We start from the raw sequence: 25,484 nt of genomic DNA on the forward strand, positions 1-25,484 counted from the left end.
GTGCACTAGTTCTAGACAAGGTGCAGCAGATTAACAATTACGCAGTTCTTACTTGCTTGACATGCTTTTCCTCACTCCCTATTTTCTGTGTGTGTGCGTGTGTGTGTCTGTGTGTGTGTTTGCCCGTGAAGACTATGAGCTCCCCCAGAATGGATACAGGGTTGGTTTCCTCTCTGCATCCCCTGGCCTAGCAGAAGGCAGACATCTGGAAGTGTCAAGAACATTTGTGAGATAAATGCTTTATTTCATCTCATGGTCGTGAATGTGAGGCCTCCTCCAGCTCTGGCAGGAACCCCAAGATGTGCTTTTTTGTCTCTGAGGGACTATGTGCCTGAAAAAAATTGAGCCTGAAATATTACGCTACTCAGAGTGGGGTGAACTTCGGGGGTGCTGTAGAGGCATGCAAAGGCAGGGAAAGCCATGACCAGCCCCCTGCATCCTTACCAGAGCCTCCAGCCGTGCAGTGCCCTCCACTCACCACTGTCCCAAGCAGTGGTGAGCTAAGGCTCAATGCAATCTCAGGTTTCTGCTCTTCCCACCACACTCCCCTACCCTCTCCTGACTGAGCAGAGGAGGAGCCCAGCTTTTCCTGGGTACAATGGCACCAGTGATGCATCGGGGACAGCACTGGTGTTCCTGGGCCAGATCCAGGCTTTGTAGCATGATATGAAATTCTTTCTAATCAGAAATCAAACTCCAGCTACAAGGTAGTATTTGCACTATGATCATATTGTTGTTTAACTAATGGCTATATATGCAAAGAATAATGCTTAAGGAGCGTAAAAATTGACAGAGATTAATCCTTAAAATTTATTCCATTTTTCCTAAAATGAATATGTATTTCTTCTGCAAGTAAAAGTTATACAGGTTGATAATTAGCCTTATATTTAAAACAATTAACTCACAATCATAAAAGAATACACTAGTCCAGCCTAGCGGCAGACCTCCTCCTCAGTCCCTGCAGGGGAGTGAAAGGGGCACAAGCCGTGGCTCCAGAGTACTCCTTAGGCAGGTCACCTCTGTGTAGCCATGGCCTGTGCTGAAGGGGGAGGGAGTCCTCTCTCTCTCAGTGCTGGGGCTGGGGTGGGGTGGGGTGGAGGCAGCTGGCAGCCAAAACCTGAGCTGCATGGCTTTTCCCTTTGACTGTGTCCTAGCCAAGCTTCTAGGCCTTCCCTCCCCCAAGGCCTTCACGCTGTGGAAGGATTTCTGTCTTAGTTTCACATGCAACTATCCATTTCCGGCTGTCCTTGAACCCTGGGAGATTTCCCAGACCCTCCTTAGCCATGGGCCTTTTGCACCTCACCCACTACCCATCCATTCCACTCTAGCCCCACTGGAGGGAGAGGGGTGGAGGCTGACTTCATGGCTTCCTACCTTGCCACTACTCCTTGTCCTCCCAATCGGAGGTCTGAGCTGAGGTTAACAGCTTTTTGGCAGGGCACTCTATCTGGGTCAAGACACCTAAGGTGTCTGGCCTGGGCTCTCCAAACCCCACCCACTGTGACCACCACTCAAGGACCCCCTAGAATCTCTTGCCCAACCCACATGAAGAGATTCAATGCAGGACTCCCAGCTCCAGGCATCAGCATGCTGCACCCCCATCTCCCTGGACCCTCCACCAAAGCCTGGGAAGCTCTGTGCTCCACGGCTCTGGGCTGGGTCTTTGGGCTCAAGGAGCTGTCACTCAGGTCTGCCTGGCATTTCTGCTTTCAGAGGGGTACAAGGAGATCAGGAGGAACAGATGAGCACCCCTAATTGCCCAGAGGCCACGCCCAGCTGGGGCAGCTGGAGACTGGTGGTGAGGACACTAACGACAACATGGGAACTGGTAAAAGCCCAGTCAGGACTCCCCCCGGAGTTAGAAAGCAGCCCTCACCATACCATGGACCCCATAACCCTCCCCAGGCCCCAGTGGAAATGTCACAAGGAAAAGCACCTGAACAGAGCCTGTGGCTGGGGTGTAGCAGGCATAGTCCATGTCTGCAAGACAGCCATGGGACTCAGCCAGGCTGGGGGTAGAGGACTGGGGAGCAGATCTCTGAGTTGTTGGGGAGAAGCCAGATCAATGAGCAAATCTTCCAGCTATATAAAAGTTTACTTGAAGTTTGAAAAAATAAACTCCTGGTGAAAAAGAGATGTCTGTGGCTGCTGTTTGCAATTTTCAGTGCATGGTCCCATTCTCTTAGCCAGAGGGGTCAAGATCATTCTTGAAAAGTGGGGCCTGAGCCAGCCATGGAGATCAGCCTTGACGCAGGACACCACATCCCACTAGCCCCACCCCACCCCAGCAGGTCCTGTGTGCCTCTGTCCAGCTACTCAGGCTCACGCTCCTGGAAGCATGAGTGTGGGGCCAGGCTGGGGGAGGCATTTATGCCTGGTCCCATATCCTCCTGCCCCTGAAAGGAGCCAAGCCTGCCTGGCCTCCTGTGCAGACCCCCTACTTCCCAGCTATGTGACTTTGGGCAGATTGCTTCATCTCACCAAACCCCAGGGGCTGCTTGGGTTGCACTTGGGCAAGAGGAGGCTTCAGCTTGTGGGACCGTATGGGCTGGGGCCACCAGCTGCCTAACTGCTTCCTTGGATCTCAGCTTGCAGTTCCAGTAGGTTGAAGGAATCAGGACTCTACTTGGCTGCAAATAGAAGACGTTGCTTCAGAGTGTCTCAAGCAAACACAGGAATCTACTGAGAAGTTCAAGGATAGATCTTGGCTTCAGAACCGGCTGAATCCAGGGCCTCCAAAAAGGACAAGAGGGTACCCAGCATCACCAGTCTACCCTACAGCCAGCTGCACCACTGTGAAGAGAATAAGCTCATCTTCTCTGCCGGTTTCCCCCATCAGGATGCTGTGTGGCCCAGCCCAGGCCACTGTCTTCCCGGAGCACTCTCAGGGGCTCGGTCCCCTTAGCCGGGCGGGATGCTGGGCCAGCAGCACCTTCAGATACCTCCACAGGGGTCCTAGCATTCATGCCACTCCCACTGGAGAGCTGTGAATCCCAGAGAAGGATGGGGGACAGATCTGGACCCTGCTGGAACCCTGGGGTTCCTGGCGTCTGGGTGCTAGCAAGGGGCCTGCTGACATCATCCTGTCCTCACCTCAGGAACAGAGGGTGGAGGCTGGTCTGGGACAGAACAGCCCGACCTGCAGACTCTAGTTCTCGCCCCCAGGATGGGACCTTTGCACATGCCTGTTCCTCCCTCCCTTCTGGAATCTGTTCCTCTGGTAACTGCCCTGGCTCTACACCACCTGCACCAGCCCCAACTCCAGCCCAGTCCTGGCAGAGCCTGGCACCCTTCCCATCAGACCCACCTGCTCCCTCCTTGTATCCCGCCTGGAATTGTCTGGCTCTGTGTGACCCTGGACTAGTGTCTACCTCCCACCACCCTGAAAGTGCCAGGAGGGCCCAGGATGGATCTATTTCCACTCAGTCTTAAGTCCCTCGCACCAGGACAGGCATGAAGCAGCTGCTCAGGAATGAAGTGACCCGGCCAATGGAGGCGAGGGGCAAAGGCAGAGGCTGCGCTGATTCAAACCAAACTCCCTCCATACTGCCACTGGGCCTCAGTTTCCTCAAAGGGTAAATGTGTACGACGGCCACCTGCTCCCACAGGGTCTGCAGAGCGAATGAAGTTAGAGAGAGATGACGTCGGGGAACCCTCTAGACTACCACGTAAAAAAGCTTCGTTTTGTCGTCTTTCATGACCGGGGGGATCTGTTTATAGAGTTTCAGGATTTTTTTTTTTAAAGTAAAGTAAAAAACACCAGATGGCTTCAAAGTACGCAAATGTTGGGCCAGTCCTCGTGACCTCCCACGGGAGACCGAGGCCGGGAGCGCGGTCGGGAGGGGAGGGGACAGCCGGGAACCAGGGCGGGGAGCCCCGGCCCCCGTGAGTCAGGGCGCGCGGCGGGGCTCTGGGCGGGGGCGGGGGAGCCCGCCGCGCGGGAGGGCGGCGTCCCGGGCGCCCCGCTCGGCGCCGCCCGGCTCTCCCCGCCCCCAGCTCCCGTCTGCGGTCTCGGCCGGGTTCGAACCCTGCCACAGCCTAGCTTTGTTTTTTGTTTGTTGTTTGTTTTGTTTTAAATTTAATCATCACCGGAGGATCTGTTTTTATGGATTTTTAGAGAGAGCCCCGAGGGTTCCACCGGTTACCGCGCAGCCGGGAACAGAACCCGCATCCTTTTGGTGCTCGTGGTGACGCCCCAGCCCAGCCCCGGCCGGGGCTCTGCCGCGTAGTCTGTCCAAGTCCCTTTCCACCTCCGAGGAGCCTCCGTTTTCTCCTCTGTCAGCCAGGGGCTGGAGTTCTCTCCTCAGAGCGCGGGGACCAGGCTGAAGGCCACCGCGCGCGGCGTCTCGGGTGTCCAGGGAGGAGCGTGGCCGCAGCGGGGCGCACACCGGACCCGCGTGTCCGGCGCGACAACGCGCCGGGCCGCGCGCAGACCGCCCCCTCCTCAGCGCGCCCCGGAGCTGGGCGCATCCCCACCCCTTTCACAGACCGCAAAACAGGCACCTGCCCAAGGCCCCGCGCCCCTCACGGGTGCCCTCCCAGCCCCCCGCCCCCCAGCCCCAGCCCCTTTCCAGGACCCAAAGCCCCCCGCCCGCTTTCCAGACCCGACTGGCGCCTAGAGCGGCACCTCGCCCGCTGCCTCGATTCCAAGGAACCCCGTCCCCCGCCGTTGTCACGACAACCGGGGGCCAATGGGGCGCAGGGGGGAGGAGACTCGGCCGCGGCCCCGCCCCGTCCCAGCCCCCGGCTATAAGGGCGGGCGGCGGGCGCTGGTGGCAGGACTCCGAGAGCGCGGCGTGCTCCGAGCGCGAGCGTCTGCAGAGCGACCAGCCCCGAGCCGAGCCCCAGCCCCGGCGACGCGAGCAGCGGCCACCATGTGCGGTGAGTGTGGCGCCCCCTCCGGGGCGGCCGCGGCTTCCGGCGCCCCCGCCTCCCAGCGCCCGAGCCCGAGAGGGGGCTGCCGGGGGTTGGGAAGCTTCGCGGGGTGGGAGCGCCGACCCGCGTGGGTGTCCCAGGGTGATGAGGGGAGGGGAGTGTCCCATCTAAGTCTCGTACTCGGTGAGGGACGGCCCGGTCCACACAGAAGGGAGGGAATTGGTTCTGTCCCGCTCCTGGACACTTGCAACACAGTGGTGTCCGCATCCCCTGTCCAGTGAGGGCACTTTTCTTGCCCCAAGTCTCCCACAAAGGCGGCCACGTGCATCCCTGGCTCGGGGTGCCCACGGAGGAGACGTGACCCTACCTGCGCCCTCCCCGCGGTGTCGGGAGCAGCTCCCAGTGCGCTCGCGCCCACCTCGCGCCCCAACGTGAACCTCTTGTCCCCAGAAGCGTTGATCCCGTGTTGCCTGCCGCCTCTTGGCTGGACCGAGCTCGGGGCGAGGGGCGAGGGAGAGGCAGCAATGACAGCGAGCCCCGGGCTGGAGCTGGGAGAGGGGAGGGGTCCGGGGCCGGGAGCGGGGTCGGGCTTCTGGCTCCCGAGCCCCGCGCGCCCGGAGCTGCGGGCGCGGTGGCGCTGCCTTGGGGAGGGCGGCCCGGCGCGCACATCTGCAGTTCCTCACCCCGCTGCCTGGGCCGCCTCCAGACGCTGGGAGAGAGCCGGGAACTTCTGCTGGGACAAAAGGTCACTGTGCCTTTTTTTTCCTTGAGTAGGATTCAGTTACCCATTCCAGCCTCCTGTGGCTGGAGGACCTGGTGGAACTTTTGAATCCATGAAAGGCCTCTGTCTGACTCCGCAGAGGCTGCGGGGTGGGCTATGCCAGCGGTGAGCCCTGGGCCAACGTCTGTACAGGCGTTGTTTCTGAGGCCAGGCTCCCCTCAGAAAGGTGAAAAGGGAACGACCAACCAAGGAGCAGGCAGCTGGCTTTGGGGCACAGCCTTCCCGGGGCCAGTCAGGCATCAATTTTGATTCCTGAACCCTCAGCAAAAACCCCCAGGCTCCCAGCATAATTTGTAATTTGTAGGGCTGCTTCAGGCAATTCTAGGGAGAGAGATGAGGCAAAGGTGGCAGCTTTGCCAGAAACCCGTTGGGTTCTGAATCCATCAGTGTGGCATTCAAGGCCCTTGGCCAACTGGTGGCCCCAGAGCCAAACTAGTGTACCAAGACCCTGGCACTAGAAGGGTCCACCCTCCAGCACCAGAGGCTCCCCTCCGCCTTCCTCCTCTAAAGCCCTCCCACTCCCATGACATCCTAGCCGTCCATCCTAATCCATACTTGCATTCAGCATTCTCTATGTCTTTCTGAGTCTGGGGCGGGGCTGTCCTCTACCTTCTCCAACTCTCAAAATTACAAGTTTTGTTTCTCTTTTTAAAAAGGCTACACATGTTTTGTCCCCTGGAGAAAGGATGAGCGTATAGTCCAAACTACCTGTGACCTTACATTAGGGCACTGCCCCGGCACACCCCACCCTGCAGCCCTCCGGGAAAGCAGGAGCCACTGTGGAATTCCCACATGAGAAAGTTATTTCCTTTTCCAGTAGCCAGGAGAAAGTCTCAGCTGGGGCTCATGTGTCTTTTACATCTTTCTGACACTTGCCAAGCACAGAGGAAGCTCCCTGCTCAGAGCTCACAGCAACAGCTGGCTAGAATTGAACATACTGGTCTGGTTTCTTTGGATTATGGTCTGTGTATGTATGGCACATGATACTGGTTTTCCTTTTACAGTTGTTTTGTAATGAATTCGTTTTAAGTTTTCAAAAATATAGTCAATTTTACAGAAAAACATTAAAGAAATGTTTGTACATTTGGTACAAGGATATGGCAGAAATTGCGAAGATGCACCTGGCATGAACCACTTACCCTCTTTACTTTACATTTGGGGAAATTGAGGTCCAGAGAGGTCTGTGCACACCCGTGTCTGAGCAGTTGTTTGAAGTCTTTTCTCTGGGCTGGCTGCGGCCCTGCTGAGATCTGCCATCACTAGGGTCAGCTGAGGTCAGCAGGGATTCCACCGATGGCCTCTCTTTGTCAGGTGCTGATGACCATGCTCGGACTGGCCCTGGTTCTCCCTTGTCTTCACTGCTTCTCCCACAGAAAGCTGGACCCAATACTAGTTGATCCCCCACACACACACTAAGTGGATGCTCAAAGTTTCAGTGCACTAAGCCTTTAGCTAAATGGCACGTAGGTACTCATGGGTGGTTTTGTTGACATCTGAGAGTTGCTGGAATTTTGCTTACTTTGTGCCAATAGATAGGTTACTATAGTTCCTCCCTACCTCCTTCCTTTCCCTCTCCCTTCCTTCACTCAGCCTCTAGTGGCTAAGACCCTGTGTTTTCCAGGTCCTGAGGCCACGTGGGCATGATCTTCCCCTTGGATAAGGGGTAGGTAGTTGGAGGGGCAGTCCAGAGGCAGATCACTGACCAGGGACCAGATAACTTCTGAGATAAATGGCAATACAGAAGACAGACCTCGGCACAAGCTGCAGCCTGGCAGGCCTGTGGCAAACCAGCAGGCAGATATCTCTCTATTTTGTGCACAGGATTTACACTTTATTCTTTAAATTAGTTACCCAATTATAAAATTGGGGAGCTTTCACATAAGTAGGTGGAATTTTCGACTTCTCTTGAAAAAATTCAGAGATGAGCAACCGTGAGTCCATATTTCTGAATAGTGCACAGTGGTCTCTAGGATGAGGGATGCAAGCTCCTCAGTTTTCCCAGCCTTCACCCAGTTGTTGGTGCCCATGCAGTCTGAACTTCGGACCCCAGTACAAGGACGCACTGACTAGCCCAGGAAGAGAGGGGGTACCTAGGACAGTGCCTCAAGGTCCTGGCCTCAAGTATGAGTTCTGCAGAGAGAAGGAGCTGAGGGCATAGCAGATGCAAGGGTGTGTCAGCATGGAGCATGCATGCATGGGGAGCTGACTGTAAGGATTGCACTTCCTATCCATGAATTCTTAAATCTTGCCTGTCCTTCACTGCTGAGAAAAAAAGACCAAATTTTAAAAAAAGACCAAAAAAAAGAATTGGTTATGGAGAATTGGAGAATTCCTAGCTTTTGCTAAAAGGAACCTTGAATTCATCATCTTTTGCCTTGCTTAGTATATTAGTGTCTTCTGGCTGCTGTAACAAATTACCACAAACCTGCTGGTTTCAAACAACATAAATTTATTTTCTCACAGATCTGGAGACTAGAAGTTCAGAAATCAGGTTTACTGGGCCAAAATCAGGCTGTTAGTAGGGTTCTACTTCCTTTGGAGGCCTTAGGGGAGAATCTGTTCCTCACCCCTTCTGGCTTCTGGTGGCTGCCAGCTTTCCTTGGCTTGTGGTTACTCCAGTCTCTGCCTCTGTGGTCACATCACCTCCTCCTCTCCCAGCTGAATCTCCCTCTTATAAGGACTCTGATGACTGCATTTAGGGCCTACCCAGATAATTCAGGATAATCTTATATCTCAAGATCCTTAACTTAATCGCATCTATAAAGACCTTTTTTAATATGAGGATTCCATATAGAAATTCTAGCAATTGGGACCTGATATCTTTGGAGGCCATTAATCATCCTGAGACAGTTGGGTTCTTGCTTTCAGGTGCCTTCCCCAAGAATAGTCCAGTGCTGCCAACCTCAGATGCTCATGCCATGGCCACAAGGACATTGCCAGCATTCGCCCCCCATCCCACACACCCAAGCCCCGTGGGCCCAGCAATCCCAGACTGGACCCACCGTAGTCAGAAAGTGAACCTAGACATCTGTTAAACACCCCATCCTTCACTGGCATGGTGCAACATGCCCAGTTTGACCAAATAGTTTTCAGTCCCTGTGCTGTACAAATATGGCTGTCCCTGCATCTCTCCCTTCACACAAGTACGTACCCTTCCCACTCATCTCTTCCCTGCAAAAAGCAAGCATGGTTTTATTGCCCGGATTCAAGAGGGGCCAGGACACCCACACACGGTCTGTTTGCTTGCATAGCAGTCTTTAGGAGAGCTTGTCAGGGACTCACAGGGGCTCGCCTCCGGGCTCAGCTGAGGAAACAGTAGTCCAGGGAGATGATGTGACTCAGAGGAGAGCTCACCCTTTTGTCCCAAACTTCTTCCAGCTCTCAGGGCCCTGTCATATTTGACACTCCTTTCCTCCCTGTTCAGTTTGTGGATGAATGTCTCAGGAGGGACTGGGCTGGAGTTGATGGGGCACAGACACTGGAGTCAGGTCTCTTAAGCCATAGGAGCCTTGAGAGCCCACTACTCAGTGATGGACAGATAAACGCTTAACAACTGGCTCTCCAGTTTGCCAATTTCTATAGTGAAAACACTGTCGCCATGGCTAATTTCAGGTCATCAGTGTGAGGTTCCTGAGCATGGAGCTGGGAAGAGATGTGCACAGTTGGCTCTCTAACAGCCAGTTCTAACAGCTCTCTCTTGCTGCCACCTGAAAGATGGGACTCGTGGGCACTCTCAGAGCAGGGGCTCAACCTGGCAGCCACCCTTCTCCTGACCAGGCACTCATGCCATTCCTGCATTAGTCAGTCTTATTTATCAGGGGTTCCCAAGTTCTGAGAAGCCTTCTGGAAATTTTGTGATACAGCATTAGTAAACAGTGCTTTTAAATTGAAGGATTATTTTTATATTTGGTAAAGTACACTTATAAAGGGAGATTAATGAGGTTATAAACACTTTTGGGGGGAAAGTCTGAAGATTAATTCAGTGCAGAGACAGTTAAGCAATTTGGTCACCTGCCTCTTTCTCATTTTCAACAGAAGTATTTCTCTCACTGAAAATAAAGTCTGGCTTTTTTTTTTAATAACCAAATTTTGGCAATTTAAGCAAGACTTCTATTTTTTCTTTACAATTTAAAGTTTATGTTGCTTGCCCTTTGGTGCTGGTGAATTCCTAACTTGATTAGGACACCAAGAGCTTTTTTATTAAAAATAGAAATGCCTTGCCCATGCTCACTGCAGGAAGGAGTCTCCTGTTATCTCAGGGATTCCAGTGGGACCTAACTTTAACTCTTGGAGGCCCAAGAAGGCCTGAGGCAGCTCACGGTTGTCCCCAGAGAGGCCAACCCCCTCCTGACCTGAGCTAGTGTGTGAGCCCCCCCCCCCCCCGCACTGTGGGACCTTTGCTTTCCCTTTGAGGTGATGCAGCAGGACTTGTCCCCACTTCCTGAAGAAAGTGGCAGTCCCCAGTCTATGTGAGTGAGGACTGGTCATGCGGAGAGCCTACAGCCTCCTCTGCAGCCCTTGCTGTGGGCCCAGTGACCTCCCTTTCCTGGCGACCTCACACAGAAGAGTAGACAGCCCCACTTCCCCCAGCATGCCACACACACATACTCTCACACACAGATACACACCCTCACACTCACACACACAGATACACAGACACTCAGGAATTTTCTGAGGCAGCAATCCAACTGGCCATGCCCGCTGTCTGGGCAACAACTAATCCAATTTGAGACTTAGAATAGTATCTAATTAGACTTGGCTCATGGACTAAAAAGCTTAGACACTTCAATTCTGAGAAGCCTTGGATGGTGGTGGAAAGTGTGCTCTTTGTCTGGGGAGGGTCCCCGCCTGGCTGGGCGGTGACATAGCACCCACAATGGAGCCCCTGTCCTGGGTGTGGCACAGGCTGGCCCTCTACCTGGGACTGTCCACTCTCAAGCTCAGTGGGGGCAATGCTTTACTAATAGCTGACGCTCAGAGAGATGGAGAGTTGTTTTCAAAACTACAGCCACAGAATCAAAATGCGGACCCCAGCCAGCCCCCTGTGAACTTGACCTCTTCCTTCATCCCTCGGGCCCCAAATAACTTTTCTCCCCATGGCATCCTCAGCACTTCAGGGGCTGTAGAGAAGATTCCAGGAGTTCAGCATTTCTGGTTCTGGCCAAGCATCCTTCTGATGTGGTCATTGTCATATGTCACTTGGAGATTGAGGTGCCCTCGGAGGGATGTAATGGGAGCCAGCCTTGCTGTGGTTGCCGGCCCTGTGGGAAGGGAAAGGTGGAATCAGAAGCAGGAGTGTCCCATGGTCGGGGGGGAGTGGGGGCGTGTGCCTAGGGGGATGTGCCCAAGGACCAGGGTAGGTATGTCAACATGGCCTGAACCTGATCAGGAGAGTTCAGAGGTCTGTCCATAGAAGCCTGGTGGGCACCTTCTCACAAGTCAGGTCTCCTTTGCCAGCTGTTTCTCACCCCTTGGGGTAGGATTCTAATACAGGTTTTAAAAGCTGATTTGGGGGGGCAGCAGTGATGAGTAGCCTGCAATCAGATGGACCTGGCTGAGAATGACTTAAGTTTTTGGCCTTGGGGCCACCCATGCCCTGTCTGTCCTGGGAGTCACAGACTCAGCATGGGCGTTGTGAGGGTCAGATGAGGTAGGTGCTGGAAGTATTGGCCTGTGGGAGCCCCCGGGAATGCTGGCAGTGATGGTTTACCCAGCGCCCTCCTCAAGCAGAGTTCTGGGGTTCTTCCAGGGATCAATTTACAATGGTCTCCTCACTCTGGTCCTGGGGTCATCACAGTATATGACAGCAGGGATGGGGCTAGTTTGGGGACATAAACCTGTACTTGAGAGTCTTGGGGTGACCTCTGGACACTGGCAATGCCACACTGCCCTTGTGAAAGGGGCTGACCCTCAGGGACCCGAGCTCAGCACTACCCACCTCCCCTGCCTTTCTGTCTCATACTTACCCTGAGGTTTCAGAGAGCAGATCCACTGTGCACAGCTGAAGGTGGCTGTCTCAGGCCCAGCTCAAAGGCCACTTTCTCTGATCGCCCCACACCCATTTATTTATTCATTCATTTCTTCAACACATGGTTATTGAGCACCTAAAATGTGCCAGGTTCTGCACTAGGGTATGGGGATACGGCAATGAAAAAGAGATGTGTTCCATTGTCACAAAGGTTACAGTCCGGTGGGAAGTCAGACGAAAGACAAAGAAGCAAGTGCTATGTAGGCAATAAACAGGGTCAGGTGGCTTTTTAAAGGGGGGAGTGGCGAAGGCCAGTGGGTGAGTGACCAGTCAGCTAACACCCGCAGAATGAGTTGGGGCCGCCTGTGCATAGAGCCAGCCCAGGAGCTCTGCCCCTTCCCACCCCTCAGCCCCCAGCCCTCTGCCTGCAAATCCCCTGAGGGGTTAGGTTCCTGGGCATCATGTCCTCTCTCCACTCACCTTTGTGATGTCCCCTCCACCTCAAAACTCCCAGCACGGTGATGAGGCCTTCATGGGCCAGAGAAATGTTTGGGGGATGAATTAAATCTTGACCAAGCTGCAGCCAAATCACCCACTTGTTTAAGCACCATTTCCCCAAGTAGAAAGCCAAGAAGAAATACTGTAAATGGTTCTGTTTCCCCCTGAGTTTTAGTGTATGATTATTTCTTCAGGGCTTACCAGTACGCCCCCATGGATCTGCAGTTGACCTCACGCTCCCAGGAGGGGAAGCTCCTGGCCTGCTCCTTACAGAACTCTTACTGTGCAGCAGGCCACTTACTATACTGACTGTCCTCAGGGCTCTGCCGAGGCTCCATGGGGTGTTCAGTGACGTGCTCCAGGCCACAGAAAGCAGGGGCAAGCTGGCATTTGAAAATGGTATTTGGCGCAGGCTGCAGGTATCAACCCGCAGGTGGGGACCCTGGGCTTGTCCTTTCACTCGCTGGAAGGTGCACTCAGACTGGACTCTCTCCTTTGGTGTGGCTGTCGTCCTCCGGGTGAGAGGGGCTGGGAGCCACAGTTAAGTCAGTGAAGTCAGAGTGGGCTGGATGACCAGCCTGTACCCACCACTCACAGAGCGGCATATGCTAAACCAGTTCACACAGGCGTGAGCTGAAGTATCTGCCCGAAGAGCACACACGCGGTGGAAGGGAGCTTCTGCCCTACGTCCAGCGCCCTCCTTGGAGGCAGCCACTGGCCCTGCATCTTGGGTGCCCTTCCGGAAATACTGTATGCATCTCTTCACCCCTGTATAATTCATGCATGTTCTACAATCTGTGTTCCCCCCTTGACACATCTTGGAGAGGCAGCTTGTTTTCTGAGAGAGTAGACTGCTTCACCTTGCTCCTGTGGAGGTTCTGCCTGCCCGTGGCTCCACGGTGGCCCTGCCTGTGGGTGCACTGTCACTAAACCTGGTCCCTGCCAGGCATCCTGCTATCCCCAGTCTTCAGCTACCACACACAGCACCGAGCAGCTACCTTCATGGGAGCGCCCTGGTGTCTCTGCAGAGACAGTCCTAGAAGTACAGCAGCTCTGGCCAACAGATGTGCACCTTTTAATTTTGAGAGATTGCCAAATGCCTTCCCCAGAGGGTGTACAAATTCAAGAGCTCACTTACTGTCGAACTGATCTTTACTGATCTCATAGGTAAAAAATGGGTTCTCATCTTAGCTTTTATCATGGAGGGAAGGGATTCCAGCAGGGAATGCCCATGTGAGTAGCTCCGAGAAATTCCTGGGAGTCAGCTTTCTTTTATTTCATTATTTTTAAAAACAGCAAGAGCATGGTGTGAACGCTGGTTTATTCCCTTCGTCTCAGTAGAATGCAGGGATAGCCAAGAGGGTGAGCTGCGAGGGGAGAGGGGCCGTGCTTAGTGAAAGCACTTGCTGAGTAGATGTTGAAAATTAGGTTTATGCCTCCTTGTGCAAAGACCTTGAAAACCAGTCCTTGGCAGCCCCCTCACCATAGTAATCTCCCAAATGGTGCCCTCGTGGCTGCCGAGCCTCCTGGTTGGGTGTGGACACAGCTGTTGATCCTGAGGACAGGGACATTTAACTGTCCCAGCCCATGGTTGGGGGGGGTTGTGGTGGCAGCCCCCACCCCCACCAAGGAGGCTGTTCTGGATCTGAGGGCCAGAGCCCCCTTGAAGAACATACATTCCTGGCATGAGTTCAGAGGAAAGTGTGGTCCAGAAGCAGGGCATTTCGGAGAGGACTGGAGCTCAGTGCCACAGCACTCTGTGAGAGCATCTCAGAGGTAAAGCCTTCCCGGGGTTGGTATATGGGCTTTTGTGCCATCTGCAGTGCCTGTCAGCTCCCCTTCCTGAGGTGCGAGTGTGATTCTAGAGCAATTTCCAGGAGACCAGCAACAATTCATAACTTAAAACACTTTAGGAATTATCTGAGTTGCTCCCCCCTTCACATGGCCATCTCCCAGAGTTAGGTGGTCTTTACAGGTGACTGGAATCATGTCCCCACAGGGACATTCTGAATTTTTGAAGAAAAGTTGTTATGAAAAATTTCACCTAAACATTGATTGTGGTGATAGTTGTACAACTCTGTGAATATACTAAAAACCATAGCATTTTGCACTTTAAATAAGAAACCAGTATGGTACACTACCTATATCCCAATAAAGCTGTTAACATTTTTTAAATGTTTACATTAAAAGGTAATTAGAATTTTTTATAAGTGAGTGTCAATACATTCCATGCCCAGCTGTGTTCAGGGTGAAGTGTAGGGTAGAGGCTGGGCTCCTGAGATGCCCAGCAGGCACTTTTGGTGGGGAAGCGCCCTAACGTCACACACAGCCCTTACATTCAGCACCTCAGCTGAACCCAGTCGGCCAGGGAGGCAAAAATAGACCGCCAGAATTACCCTCGGCCACTTTAGCAGAAAACGTCTAGCTGCTCAGAAAGCATAGTGTGCATGTTTTCAAATATAGACTCTGTACCTTAAGAGGTGTGTGAAAATATATCCTGTGTACACTAACGTACAGTACCTAAGAATGCAAAATAGCTTAGCACTGTTTAACCTATTTTTGACTGTCTAGATGATTTTAGCAAGTTAAATGTTCATGTGATTTGACCCTACATTTCATTAAAATGTAAGCCATTCATTCAGATATACCATATTGAATTAAATCAACTTAACAACTGGAGATATTCCAGGTGGTTTTGTGTATAATCATGCTCAGCTCTCAGATACCCTCAGGCAGGTTATCCTTTCTGAGGTTCATGTCTGGAAAACTTTTTCTGGTTTTATTGAGATGTAAGTGACATAGCATTGTATAGGTTTAAGGTGTACAGCATTTTACTGCATTAAGATTACTTAACACTCGTCACCTCACATAGGTGAGATTTTTTTTCCTTAGTATGAGAACTTTTAAGAGCTACTCTTTCAACAACTTGGAAATGTAGAATAAAGTATTAACTATAGTTACCATGCTGTATGTTACACCCCCAGAACTGTCTTATAACTGGAAGTCTGTACCTTTTGACCGCCTTTACTTAATTCCTCCACCTCCCACCCTCACCTCTGGCAGTCACCAATCTGATCTCTGTTTCTATGACTTTGGCTTTTTTCAGGTTCCACATATGAATGAAATCATAGAGTGTTTGTCTTTCCCTGTTTGACTTGTTTCACTGAGCATAATACTCTCACGGTTCACCTATGCTATCAGAGATGGCAGGATTTCCTCTTTTTATGGCTGACTAGTGTTCCACTGTGTGTGTACACATTTCCTCTAGTCAGCCATTCGCCAGTGGACATTCACGGTGCCTTGGCTATTGTGAAGAGTACTGCAGTGCACATGGGGGTGCAGATATCTGGCAGGTTTTTCATCTTGGTCAGACTTTGTCATCCCAGAAAAATGTTGGGAAAATTAAAAAATAAAACAAAAAATTGTTAACCAGTGTTTGTTGTCACCAAGTCAATGCCAACAGGAATCCCCAACTTGGGGTGCAGTGAAGGAAGGAAATTCTGTTCAGTGCAACACAGCTCAATTGTGATACAGCAAAGCTGTGGACCAGCTCAGTAGTGTTACAGCTCAGTTATGAAACAGCGTGGCTGTGAGGTGGCCCTGGGGCCAGGCAGCCCTGGGCCAAGGCCCCTCTGGCTAGACCACTCTGCTCTGCTCTGCCTGCATTGCTGGAGCTCCAGCTGGGGAAAGTCAGTCTTCAGTGGAAGGGGACAATGCCCCTCTTGGAGCCATCAGGGAGCGGACTTATAGAGACAGAAGTCTCCACGCTGGTCCCTGATTGGTTCATCCTCATGCAAATGATGACTCCCAGACCCTTGCAGTTTGATGATTCAAAAAGCACCGCCCTGACTGGTCAGAATGGAGCTGCTCTGATTGGTTGCTGAAGATGCTAATGGCAGATACAGCTAGCTGCACAGCTCTGATTGGATGGAGGAAGTCCCAGTCCTATTGGCTGAAATAGGATCCCAGGAGCGCCTCTATAAGGGCTGCTCCGTGGGCAGGAGCACAGTGCAGGCAGGCAGTTGGGTAGAAACTTCTCTCTGAACTGCACCTTGCATGAGAGGGCCCTGTTTGGAAATGGCTGCTAGGCTCCGTTTTATTTATTTTTACTCTGACTCCAGTTAGCCAGCAGAAGCCCTTCTTGATAGGTATCTTCTTTCCCAAAATTAAAATTGGGAAAATAAACTTTTTAACTCTACCTATCCCGAGGCAACACTGCCCAGTGCTGGGAGCATTTACGTCCTGAAGTCAGGTCTCTGGCTCTGCTCCTGACTCTTGCCCAGTCACAGCCTCACAGGCTTCTGGGTGATAGCAGGTCTGACCTCTAAGACTGCTGTGAGCTTTGATTGACATCTGTGTGGGAATGCTTGGCCCAGTGCCTGGCACGTGGTGAGTTCTCAGTGCGATGAGTTACTGTAAGTATGCCTGAAGCCCAGTAACTTTTTCATGATCCATACTATTGCTTCCTGATTAATATAGATTCAGGGTTGCTGTGTTCCACATTTATTGAATAAGGACTGTCTGCTGAAATACGGTGATAAATATAAAGGTAGGAATGCCAGCCTGTGTCCCTGTCAGGGGATATAGATGTCCCAGGACTTAAGAGCACTGGGGTGGCCCTGTGGGTGTAAGAGCCGGGGCCTTGACAAGCCTCCCTGGGAGGTGGGGCTGGAGCTGAGCTTTGAGGAGAGCAGGGGGAATGCAAGGACAGAGGGATGATTGGACTGGGCGTTCACAGGGCAAGACAGAGACAGACCCAGAGTCTGTGGTCTCAAGCAGGGGGGTGAGTGGAGGGGGAGGAAAGAACCAGCATGACAACTTGTACTGCCTACAGAGGACAGTACTGTTTTGCAATATGAATACTGAAAATAAAGCCAAACAGAATCTTCTTGGCCTTCCCTAAAGATAAGAATTCTCTAGGGGTCTAGAGATGGTTTTATTTCTGCTATTGTAAAGTGATGCTTATTGATCCAAGCAGCAGGGCTGAGTGGGAAGCAGAGCAGAGGCCACAGTGCCCATTCTCATCTGCTGCCGGAGGCTTCTCTGACCTCCGGATCACTCTTCCCAGGTGTATTTAGTGCCAGTCAGAGTCCTCGTAGGTGGGGACTCCCAGACGTCCGTGACTGGTTGGGTGGTTTTGCTGATCTTTGCTATTATAAGCATTGCGGCAGTGAAAGCCTCATCTCTTGCAAGCATGCCCATGGGAAACTTTTCCTCGGTGGAATGTCAAGGCCAAGGGTGTGAGGGCCCTTCACCTGCTGCCTGAGTCTTTTGTCACAGAGGAAGGGATGCCTGCGATGCCCTCCCAGGAGCAGGAGGGGAGCGTGGCTCTTCCTCTGCGCAGCCTGGATGCCTCCCGCACTGCCGTCGGTGTCTGCATGCCCAGACCGTGTTCTCAGCATGAACCCAGTGTTTATTAAAAGTGCAGTGTCCCCCTCTTTTAACAGGAATCTTTGCCTACATGAACTACAGAGTGCCCCGCACCAGGAAGGAGATTTTTGAAACCCTCATCAAGGGCCTGCAGCGGCTGGAGTACAGAGGCTACGACTCGGCAGGTAGGTCCTGCAGGCTTCTGCCATAGAAACGTAACGCTGTTTATTACATTTGAAAACTATAGAAAGTCAAAAGTGGAAACAAGAGTAAAAGAAATCTGTATTCGTGGCTGGTTGGGTGGTTTTGCTGATCTTTGCTATTATGAGCATTGCTGCAGTGAAAGCTTCATCTCCTGCAAGCAGTCCATAGGAAACTTCTCCTTGGTGGACTGGCAAGGCCAAGGGTGTGAGGGTTCTTGTGTCCCCCCTCCAGTCATTGTTGGGGTGGTCTGGGGGTGAGGGTGGACTGTGGAAGTGCGTAGACATTTTTGTTTTCACCTAATCGTGATTATAGAATTTTGTACTTTTATATTTTTTTCACTTATCCGAGCATTTTCCATTATCCTAAATTCCTAACGATCTTCTAAGTGGCTGTACAACAGTCCACTAGACTCCGTCTCAGAGTTTACTCCACCTGCCTGCCTGGTGGACATTTCATCTGTTTCCCATTTTAATTAAGCCGCTGTAGGAGAAAGGAAGGGCCAGATCATTTGACATCCCTATCAGTGCTTAACAGAAGGCAAGGCAGGTGAAAGAGTGAGGGGACACTGACCGTAGAGGTACCACCTAAAGCAGGAGGATGCAGAGCCCATGGCAAAATGAATGCCCTAAGTGTGCCCACCGCCCTCCGTGGCTGTGGGTCGGGCACACATTCCCTGCTGGCTGATGAGCGTCACCACAGTCACAGCCCCCTCTTTCCAGGTCAGTTAGGTGACGCCTGGGGAGCAAGAGCTAATAAATTGTGCAGCCTTCACCCTGTAACAAAGCACATGAGACAAACCTTAAATTCCAATACAGAAAATCATGTTCACCTGCAGGTGTGGCAATTGATGGAAATAATAACGAAGTCAAAGAAAGACATATCCAGCTGGTCAAGAAAAGGGGAAATGTCAAGGCTCTTGACGAAGAACTTTACAGTAAGTGGAAACACACCGGGTCAGAGCAATAAGCGCACCATGGGTCACTTGGAAATCTTTTATCCAGCGGTATTTGAAACTAAAAATGCTGACTTTTCTGAGCGAGGTGCATGAAGAAATGTATTTTTAAATATTCAGTACTTATGTATTTTAATTTTTCTGGCAAGTGATATTGCTTTTCCACCTGTAGTAGTGATATATAATTTTCTTTTTAAAGTAAGTTTATTTCAGTTAAGTGAGTTAGGTTACTGATAAGCATTAAGTAAACAACAGCAGGGGTCTGGCAGAAACCCCAGGAGGACGTGAGGGTGCCTTGCGGTCGCTGGTGGGGTGTGCTGATGTGTCTCCATGTAGTGATGCCACCTCGACATATCAGTACTGTGTCAATGCTTATTTTGTAAGTGTGGCCAATGGATTTTTCTTTCATCTAGAGCAAGACAGCATGGACTTAGAGGTGGAATTTGAGACCCACTTTGGCATTGCACACACGCGCTGGGCCACCCATGGGGCTCCCAGTGCTGTCAACAGCCACCCACAGCGATCAGACAAAGACAATGGTATGTACCGAGGCCTTGCTTTCTGTCTCGAGGGTTCTGCCTGGCCCAGACTGTGACAGGTGGATCCACACCCACCACCAATGGGTTTCTCAGCCACCCTGTCATCTCTGACGATCCAGACTGGTGGCACTGGCCCCAGACAGGAGGTAGATTTACCCTGGCTCCGGGGCATCCAGAGGAAAATGAAGACACTTCCTGAGAGTACTCCTGCCTCTTGGGAAACCAGCCGGCGGGAACTTGGCAGCATAAGGGGGTGAAGGGCCTAGACGCTGTTCCAAAACAAGGGGCTGAGGTGTTCTGGAGGTCTGGGCACCTGAGGAAAAGATAGTGTTCCATCCCTAAACCCACCCTGCCTCAGAAGAGAGTGGTCTTGGGCAAGGGCAGGGGAGCAGGGCTGACCTTGGTGAACTGAGAATGAGGTGCCTGCTCTAAACTGGCCCCTGCAGTGAGGCCTCGGCAACTGAGGGCTTGAGATTTGAAGAAGCAGAGGCTGCCACTGGCAGCCCAAGAGCTCCTCCCAGCAGCAGAGCCCTCAACTCAGCTTGCTTTGTGTTTTTAAAAAATGAGAATGATTGTGTGTAAAAATCTAGGCACCTGGCATCCCTTGACAGAGTGGAAGGTATGGTAACTGAGCTCACAGTGTCTTGGCCCTCCACTGACAGCAGGTCACGGTCACAGAGCAGGGACTTGGTCACTGCTCACTGCAGTCCCAGGAGCACCAAGCCCTCTTTGGTGGGCTGCAGGCTCCCCAGTTCTCTTAGCTGCTGCTGTGTGCCAGCCTCAGCTCATGGGTCCTCCTCGCTTGCCTGGACCCCCAGGACAATTCTCCATGCCCTCATGATCCTTAATCATGCCCCAAGCCCTTTCATGGAGGTGAACTGATAGGTCTGGGGCTCCTAGTGGCAGTCCTTGGGGGCTCTGTGGTCAGCTCCAGGGTCATTGGTACCCCTGCAATAAGACACAGTAGGCATGTGAGATGGAGAGAGAGCATAGCCCTTGATTCTTCCCACGGCTCCAGGCAAGGTCCTGAGACATCGTCTGGGTCCTCATGTGGGTCCCCACTCTGGGTTGGGCCTGGTCAGGTCAGGAGCCCTAAAGACTCCCAATGGGGCATGATGGGAGGGGGTGTCCAGTAGAGAGAATGATCTTTAGAGTGAGCTGGGACCCCACTCCAAGACATCTGGCACAGTGCCAAGCCCTGTATCAGGGTAAGGATCAGACGCATCACACGAGGTCCGGGGTGCTTATTAGCAGGCACTTGGCTAAGCATTCAACAGGGCTCACTCCCCTAATCCTCCTGGAAGTCGGGCTGCAGAAGACAACTGCACCTCCCATCTCATTTCCTTTGCCCCTGTGGACACTGCAGTTTCCAAAGGCAGCTCACCCTGCCGACTTGGAAAGAAAGGCCTCATGCACCCCTCTCGTCAGAGCAGCTGGAGGTAGCGCAGGGGCCAGGCTGCCTATGTGTCCATGTGGCCAGGGTCTCAGGTAGTGAGGGTTTTGCTGGGGATTTTTCCCTGGATCTGGTCCCTGCCCTGGACCACAGAGTGTCCCACTACTGGGGCAGGCACCCTACACCCAGGAGGGAGACAGTAGACCCCATGGTGCTGTGGACCTAGAACATATACCCAGCCTAACCCTGAGCCAGGCACAGGGCTGATCCCTGGAGCAGCAGTATTGGCGAGGAAACACTGTACCAGGCTCATGTGCCCCGAGATAATACGCCAGCCACAGCCCCCTGCTCACCCAGGTGATAAGGCGAACCCCTGCTTCAGCGCAGATGGTGATTCTGTGTACGCAGAGCAGGGAGGCTCCCAGGACTTGGAAATGCCTGCCCTGACTCAGGATGAGTAATTAAAAATAAAATAACATGGGAGGTAAGAAAAGATTCATAAAATTTCTTTAGCAACTCAACAGTGATAGCTGGAAAGCATACTTTTAAGGAAGGCTTACACCCAGCAACGACATTGCACAAGAAAATTACACTGAGGAGTTTTTATAGTAAAAACATGGATTCTAGGAAACAAATTAATGCAGAGAAGACAGTAGACTAAGGTGAAAGAAAAGTTAAGAAAATGGTGTAAGAAATAATGTCACAGTAGACATGAAAGCAGTTGGCTATGGGAGCAGTTCATACAGTAGAGGTCCAACAGTTGGATAACTGGTGTCCCCAAGAGGGACCAGAACAAGTGGAGCGGTAAACACACCAAAGCTGTAACACAGGTAAGCTGGGCTAGCACACCTGCTGGAAATGGCTTTTTTTCATTTTTATTCGAGCCATCTCATTTTTTATGTGACCACACAAAAGTAAACAATATGTTGTAAAAATATATAGAGGAAGTTATGGTAAAAATAAAGAAAAGGAATAAAGCAAAAAGTTTTAAAAGATGTAACAGGAAAAATCTGTCCTGTACTGAGAAAAACTTGAGCTGGAGACCCAAATGTCCACTGACTAATAGTCAATATTTATGACAAACACCCAACTTGTAGACACATGCCGCTGGAATTATTGAATCTCAGGGATAGTAAAGAGTTTTTCTGTTAACTAGGGGGAGCAGGGCTACTTGTCCAGAAAAACATTCAGACCGGCCTTAGACCTTTTTCTCAGCTATTTATTGAGATGTGCAGTGGCAACGAAGGGGACTGCCCTCATCTTCCCCGCCCCACCTGTACGTGAGCCTCCCAAGGGAGTGGGTTTGCTGCTGGAGCGCAGGAGGTGGAGGTCTGCTCCTGGCCACAACGGGGGTGGGGGGGGAGCCCAGGGGTGCCAGAACTTCTGGGGATTTTCCTAGAAGAAAAGCAGGATTTTTAGCCTGGCCAGGTGTGGCTCAGAGGTTGAGCATCGACCTAGGATCCAGGAGATCAGGGTTCGATTCGCGGTCAGGGCACAGGCCTGGGTTGCGGGCTGCAGCCGATCAATGACTCTCATCATTAATGTTTCTATCTCTCTATCCCTCTCCTTTCGTCTCTCTGAAATCAATAAAGATATATTTTTTAAAAAAGAAAAAAAAGAAAAGCAGGATTTTTAAATGAAAACTCAAAACATTTCAGCTCAAATATTTTTACAATTCAGTGCAGTCAAACAGGAGCATATGTGTGGACCACTAGTGTGTGACTTCTTTGAACCGGTTGAGAATTCCTGGAATTGTTTTTGGGTAATGAAGGATTAACCAGCCCCATCGACATAAATAGCAACGCTTTTTTGGTGACACTGTAGACCACAAGGAGAGCTCTGTCCGTGGTCAGGCTGGTGGGTGCTCTTGATTGAAAGAGGAATGTGTATGTCCTCAGGTTGAAATTGTAGTCATAGCAGACATCAGTTCTAGTAACTGTAAGTGACATTTGCTTGACAGACGTCCCTATAGGAGCAAAGTCTGCAGAGTTTCAAGCTGCTGAATTGTTTCCTTTCACACCTGACTTGATCTTCACTTCTTCATAGCATTTCACTCTTGAAACTTTTCTTCCAGAATTCGTTGTCATTCACAATGGGATCATCACAAATTACAAAGACCTGAAGAAATTTCTGGTAAGCTACTGCCTCTGGGTAACATCTAAGTCAAGTGCTATTGGTCTTCCCCAGAAACTTTCCCGCTAGCTCATTCCCCTCCGGAAGCAAAAGCAGAAGCTGAGGGACAGCCACTCTTGGCTACGTCACCACATTGGACACAAACCTCAGCCCCAGCTCAGCCACCGCCTCAGATCTTGCTGCAAGAGAGAGCAGGGCACACGCATTCACAAGAGCCGCTACAGTCGTAGAAGCAAAAGAACACGAACTTCCTATCATTAGAGCGTCTGCACTAAATTATCGACTCATACACCAAATGGAATGTGGGGTGGGAAGGCAGATGGCAAGTGTCTAAAACGAAGAAAAGGTTGTGGTGTTGGCTGGGATGTGGGTGGATTTGACTCAACTCATCTGATCACGGCTCGTATTTTGCAATGTCCAGATTCGTGGCAGGAACAAGCTTCTGAGGTGGGGTGATCTCAGGGAATACTGAGTGACTCAGTGGTGTTGTGCTATGTGATTCTGGCAAGCATTTCTCATCCCTTTCACATTTCCCTGTTCTCTCCTTAAGTCACTCTGAGGGCAAGTCATAGGGAGGAGGGGGAGCTAGCCAGTCCAGCATTTCGCAATGACATTATCTGACACTCTGTGGCCAATCTAATATTCCAGGAAAGCAAAGGATATGAGTTTGAGTCAGAAACAGACACGGAGACTATCGCCAAGCTGATCAAATACGTGTTCGACAACAGAGAGTTTGAGGACATCACATTTTCAACACTGGTTGAGAGAGTCATTCAGCAGTTGGTGAGTTATGAGTCCCACCTGTCTAAGTCATCCCTGCATTTTTCGTAAGCACTTATTAGGCAAATTTATGCAAAGTACCTGAGAATTCAAGTTGGCTCTTCTGCAGCATCTGGCGTTAAGATTTACATCCTTGTAATATTTGGAGAAGTTCTGAGGTTTGAGTGGTAAACACAAAATGGAAGTGCCTTGCCTCATGTTAACACCTCTGAAACTCTGATTGGCCCCCAACGGTGGCTTCTTATGACCCCAGGCTGCACAGAGGACCTCGGTGGTGGTGGTTGACACTGTCATCTTTTCAGTTGAGTTGTTTGTGCCTTAGTTACCTAGATGCACTTCACCAATGTCAACTTAGAACTGTAGTCTTTTGTGCTGTTTTAGTAAAGTAATTATTTGTCCCCGGGAAGATGCATCTTTCCTGAGTGGGAGGGAGGGAGGGAGGGAGGGAGGGAGGGAGGGAGGGAGGGAGGGAGGGGAAGTGAAGAGAGTGGGTGCAGATTGTCAAGAAGCTTGAGTGGAGAGGAAGGGTGCAAAGATATGGCCTAGTGGCAAGAGAGGGTTGCAGTTCGGAGGGAGAATTGTGCTTTTGGGATAGACATCAGATCAGGTCTGTCCACTGAAGGGAATGATCCAGGAGAGAGATTCATGACATCCCAGAGGGTTGGACCCACAGAATGAAGTCCCTGCTAAGGGACATACACTGGGGGAATTATCCAAGAGAGGCCCCTCCTTGGAGGAGGAGGTGGGACAGACCCAGGTCCCTCGGGGGTAGTCGGGGAGGAGGAGAGGCCTCCAGAGCCCAGAGCCTGCCCCTTGGGCATCAGTGCCGCCCAGTGGCTCCTCCAAGATGGGGGCGGCCCGCAGACTGTTCAGGGAGGAGATGGTGGGACACCCACAGTCAGAGCCCGCCTGCTGGGCTACAACAGTGTGGTTGAAAATATATCACCCTTGGTGTTTGCAGAGGGTTTTTTTAACCCTCACCCAAGGATATTTTTTCCATTGGTTTTCAGAGAAACTGTATAAGGGAGGGAGAGAGAGGAACGTCGATGTGAGAGAGACACATCAACCGGTTGCCTCCCACATGCGCCTTGGACTGAGGCTGGGGGTTGACCGAGCCTGCAACCAAGGCACGTGCCCTTCACCGGAATCGAACCCAGGACCCTTCAGTCTGAGGGCCAGCGCTCTAACCATTGAGCCAAACTGGCCAGGGCCAGAGTCTTTTTTTAAAAAGTAAGTCTACTGTAGAGCCTTTTGCTCTATGACTCCCCTATTGGGGGTTATCATTTAGAGGACACGTTTATAAATAAAGAATTTGACCCATACATAAAGTATAATGTACTGTGTAACAGGCAGCAAGGCAGCTTGGCTTTGCAGCATAGTACTTCCTCTTTTGAGTTTGTATTTTTAAATTTCAGAAATACCTCCCCAAGGATGGCACTTTTAAACTTCAGTGACTTCTCTTACCTGAAGCAACACAGTTCTTTTGGGCAGAGAACGAGAAGCGTATTCTATTCAGTCCTACTTTGTTGTAGGCCAGCGATTTTCAATCAGTATGCCACAAGAATTTTTGAAACATGTAATACCTGACTATTTAGTCAGGGGCACTGACTTCTGTTCCCTTAGATTGTCAAATAAAAAAATGACAACAGCCACCCTGGTGGGTGTCGCTCAGTGGTTAGAGTGTTGGCCTGAGCACCAAAGGGTCTCAGGTTTAATTCCTGGTCAAGAGCACGTACCTGGGTTGTAGGTTACATCCTGAGCCCTATTTGGGGCTTGTGTGTGAGGCAACTAATCAATGGGTCTCTCACATCAACTTTGCTTTCTCTCTCTCTCTCCCCTTCCTTCCTCCCTTCCACTCTTTCTAAAAATAAATAAATAAATAAATAAAATGGAAAAAATATCCCCAGCTGAGGATTAACAAAAAACAAGACAAACCACAAACACAATTGCCATCTAGTGCAAATGAATCAAAATTATACCTATTTTTTTGG

General features: G+C 51.2%; 1 protein-coding gene across 1 annotated transcript in view; it reads left to right on the plus strand.

Moving 5' to 3' along the window:
* Positions 1-4,783: 4,783 nt before the first annotated feature.
* GFPT2 (glutamine-fructose-6-phosphate transaminase 2) overlaps positions 4,784-25,484 on the plus strand; it is a 40,518-nt gene continuing 19,817 nt past the window's right edge. The window contains exons 1-6 of the mRNA XM_081135501.1: positions 4,784-4,881; positions 17,570-17,677; positions 18,532-18,630; positions 19,062-19,187; positions 22,655-22,713; positions 23,362-23,496. Of these exons, the coding sequence (XP_080991627.1) occupies positions 4,875-4,881; positions 17,570-17,677; positions 18,532-18,630; positions 19,062-19,187; positions 22,655-22,713; positions 23,362-23,496 (534 nt within the window). The 5' untranslated portion in view covers positions 4,784-4,874. The remainder of the gene's footprint in view (positions 4,882-17,569; positions 17,678-18,531; positions 18,631-19,061; positions 19,188-22,654; positions 22,714-23,361; positions 23,497-25,484) is intronic.

The sequence above is a fragment of the Miniopterus schreibersii genome (assembly GCF_964146895.1).
Source record: "Miniopterus schreibersii genome assembly, chromosome: 4".
Lineage (NCBI taxonomy): Eukaryota > Metazoa > Chordata > Mammalia > Chiroptera > Miniopteridae > Miniopterus > Miniopterus schreibersii.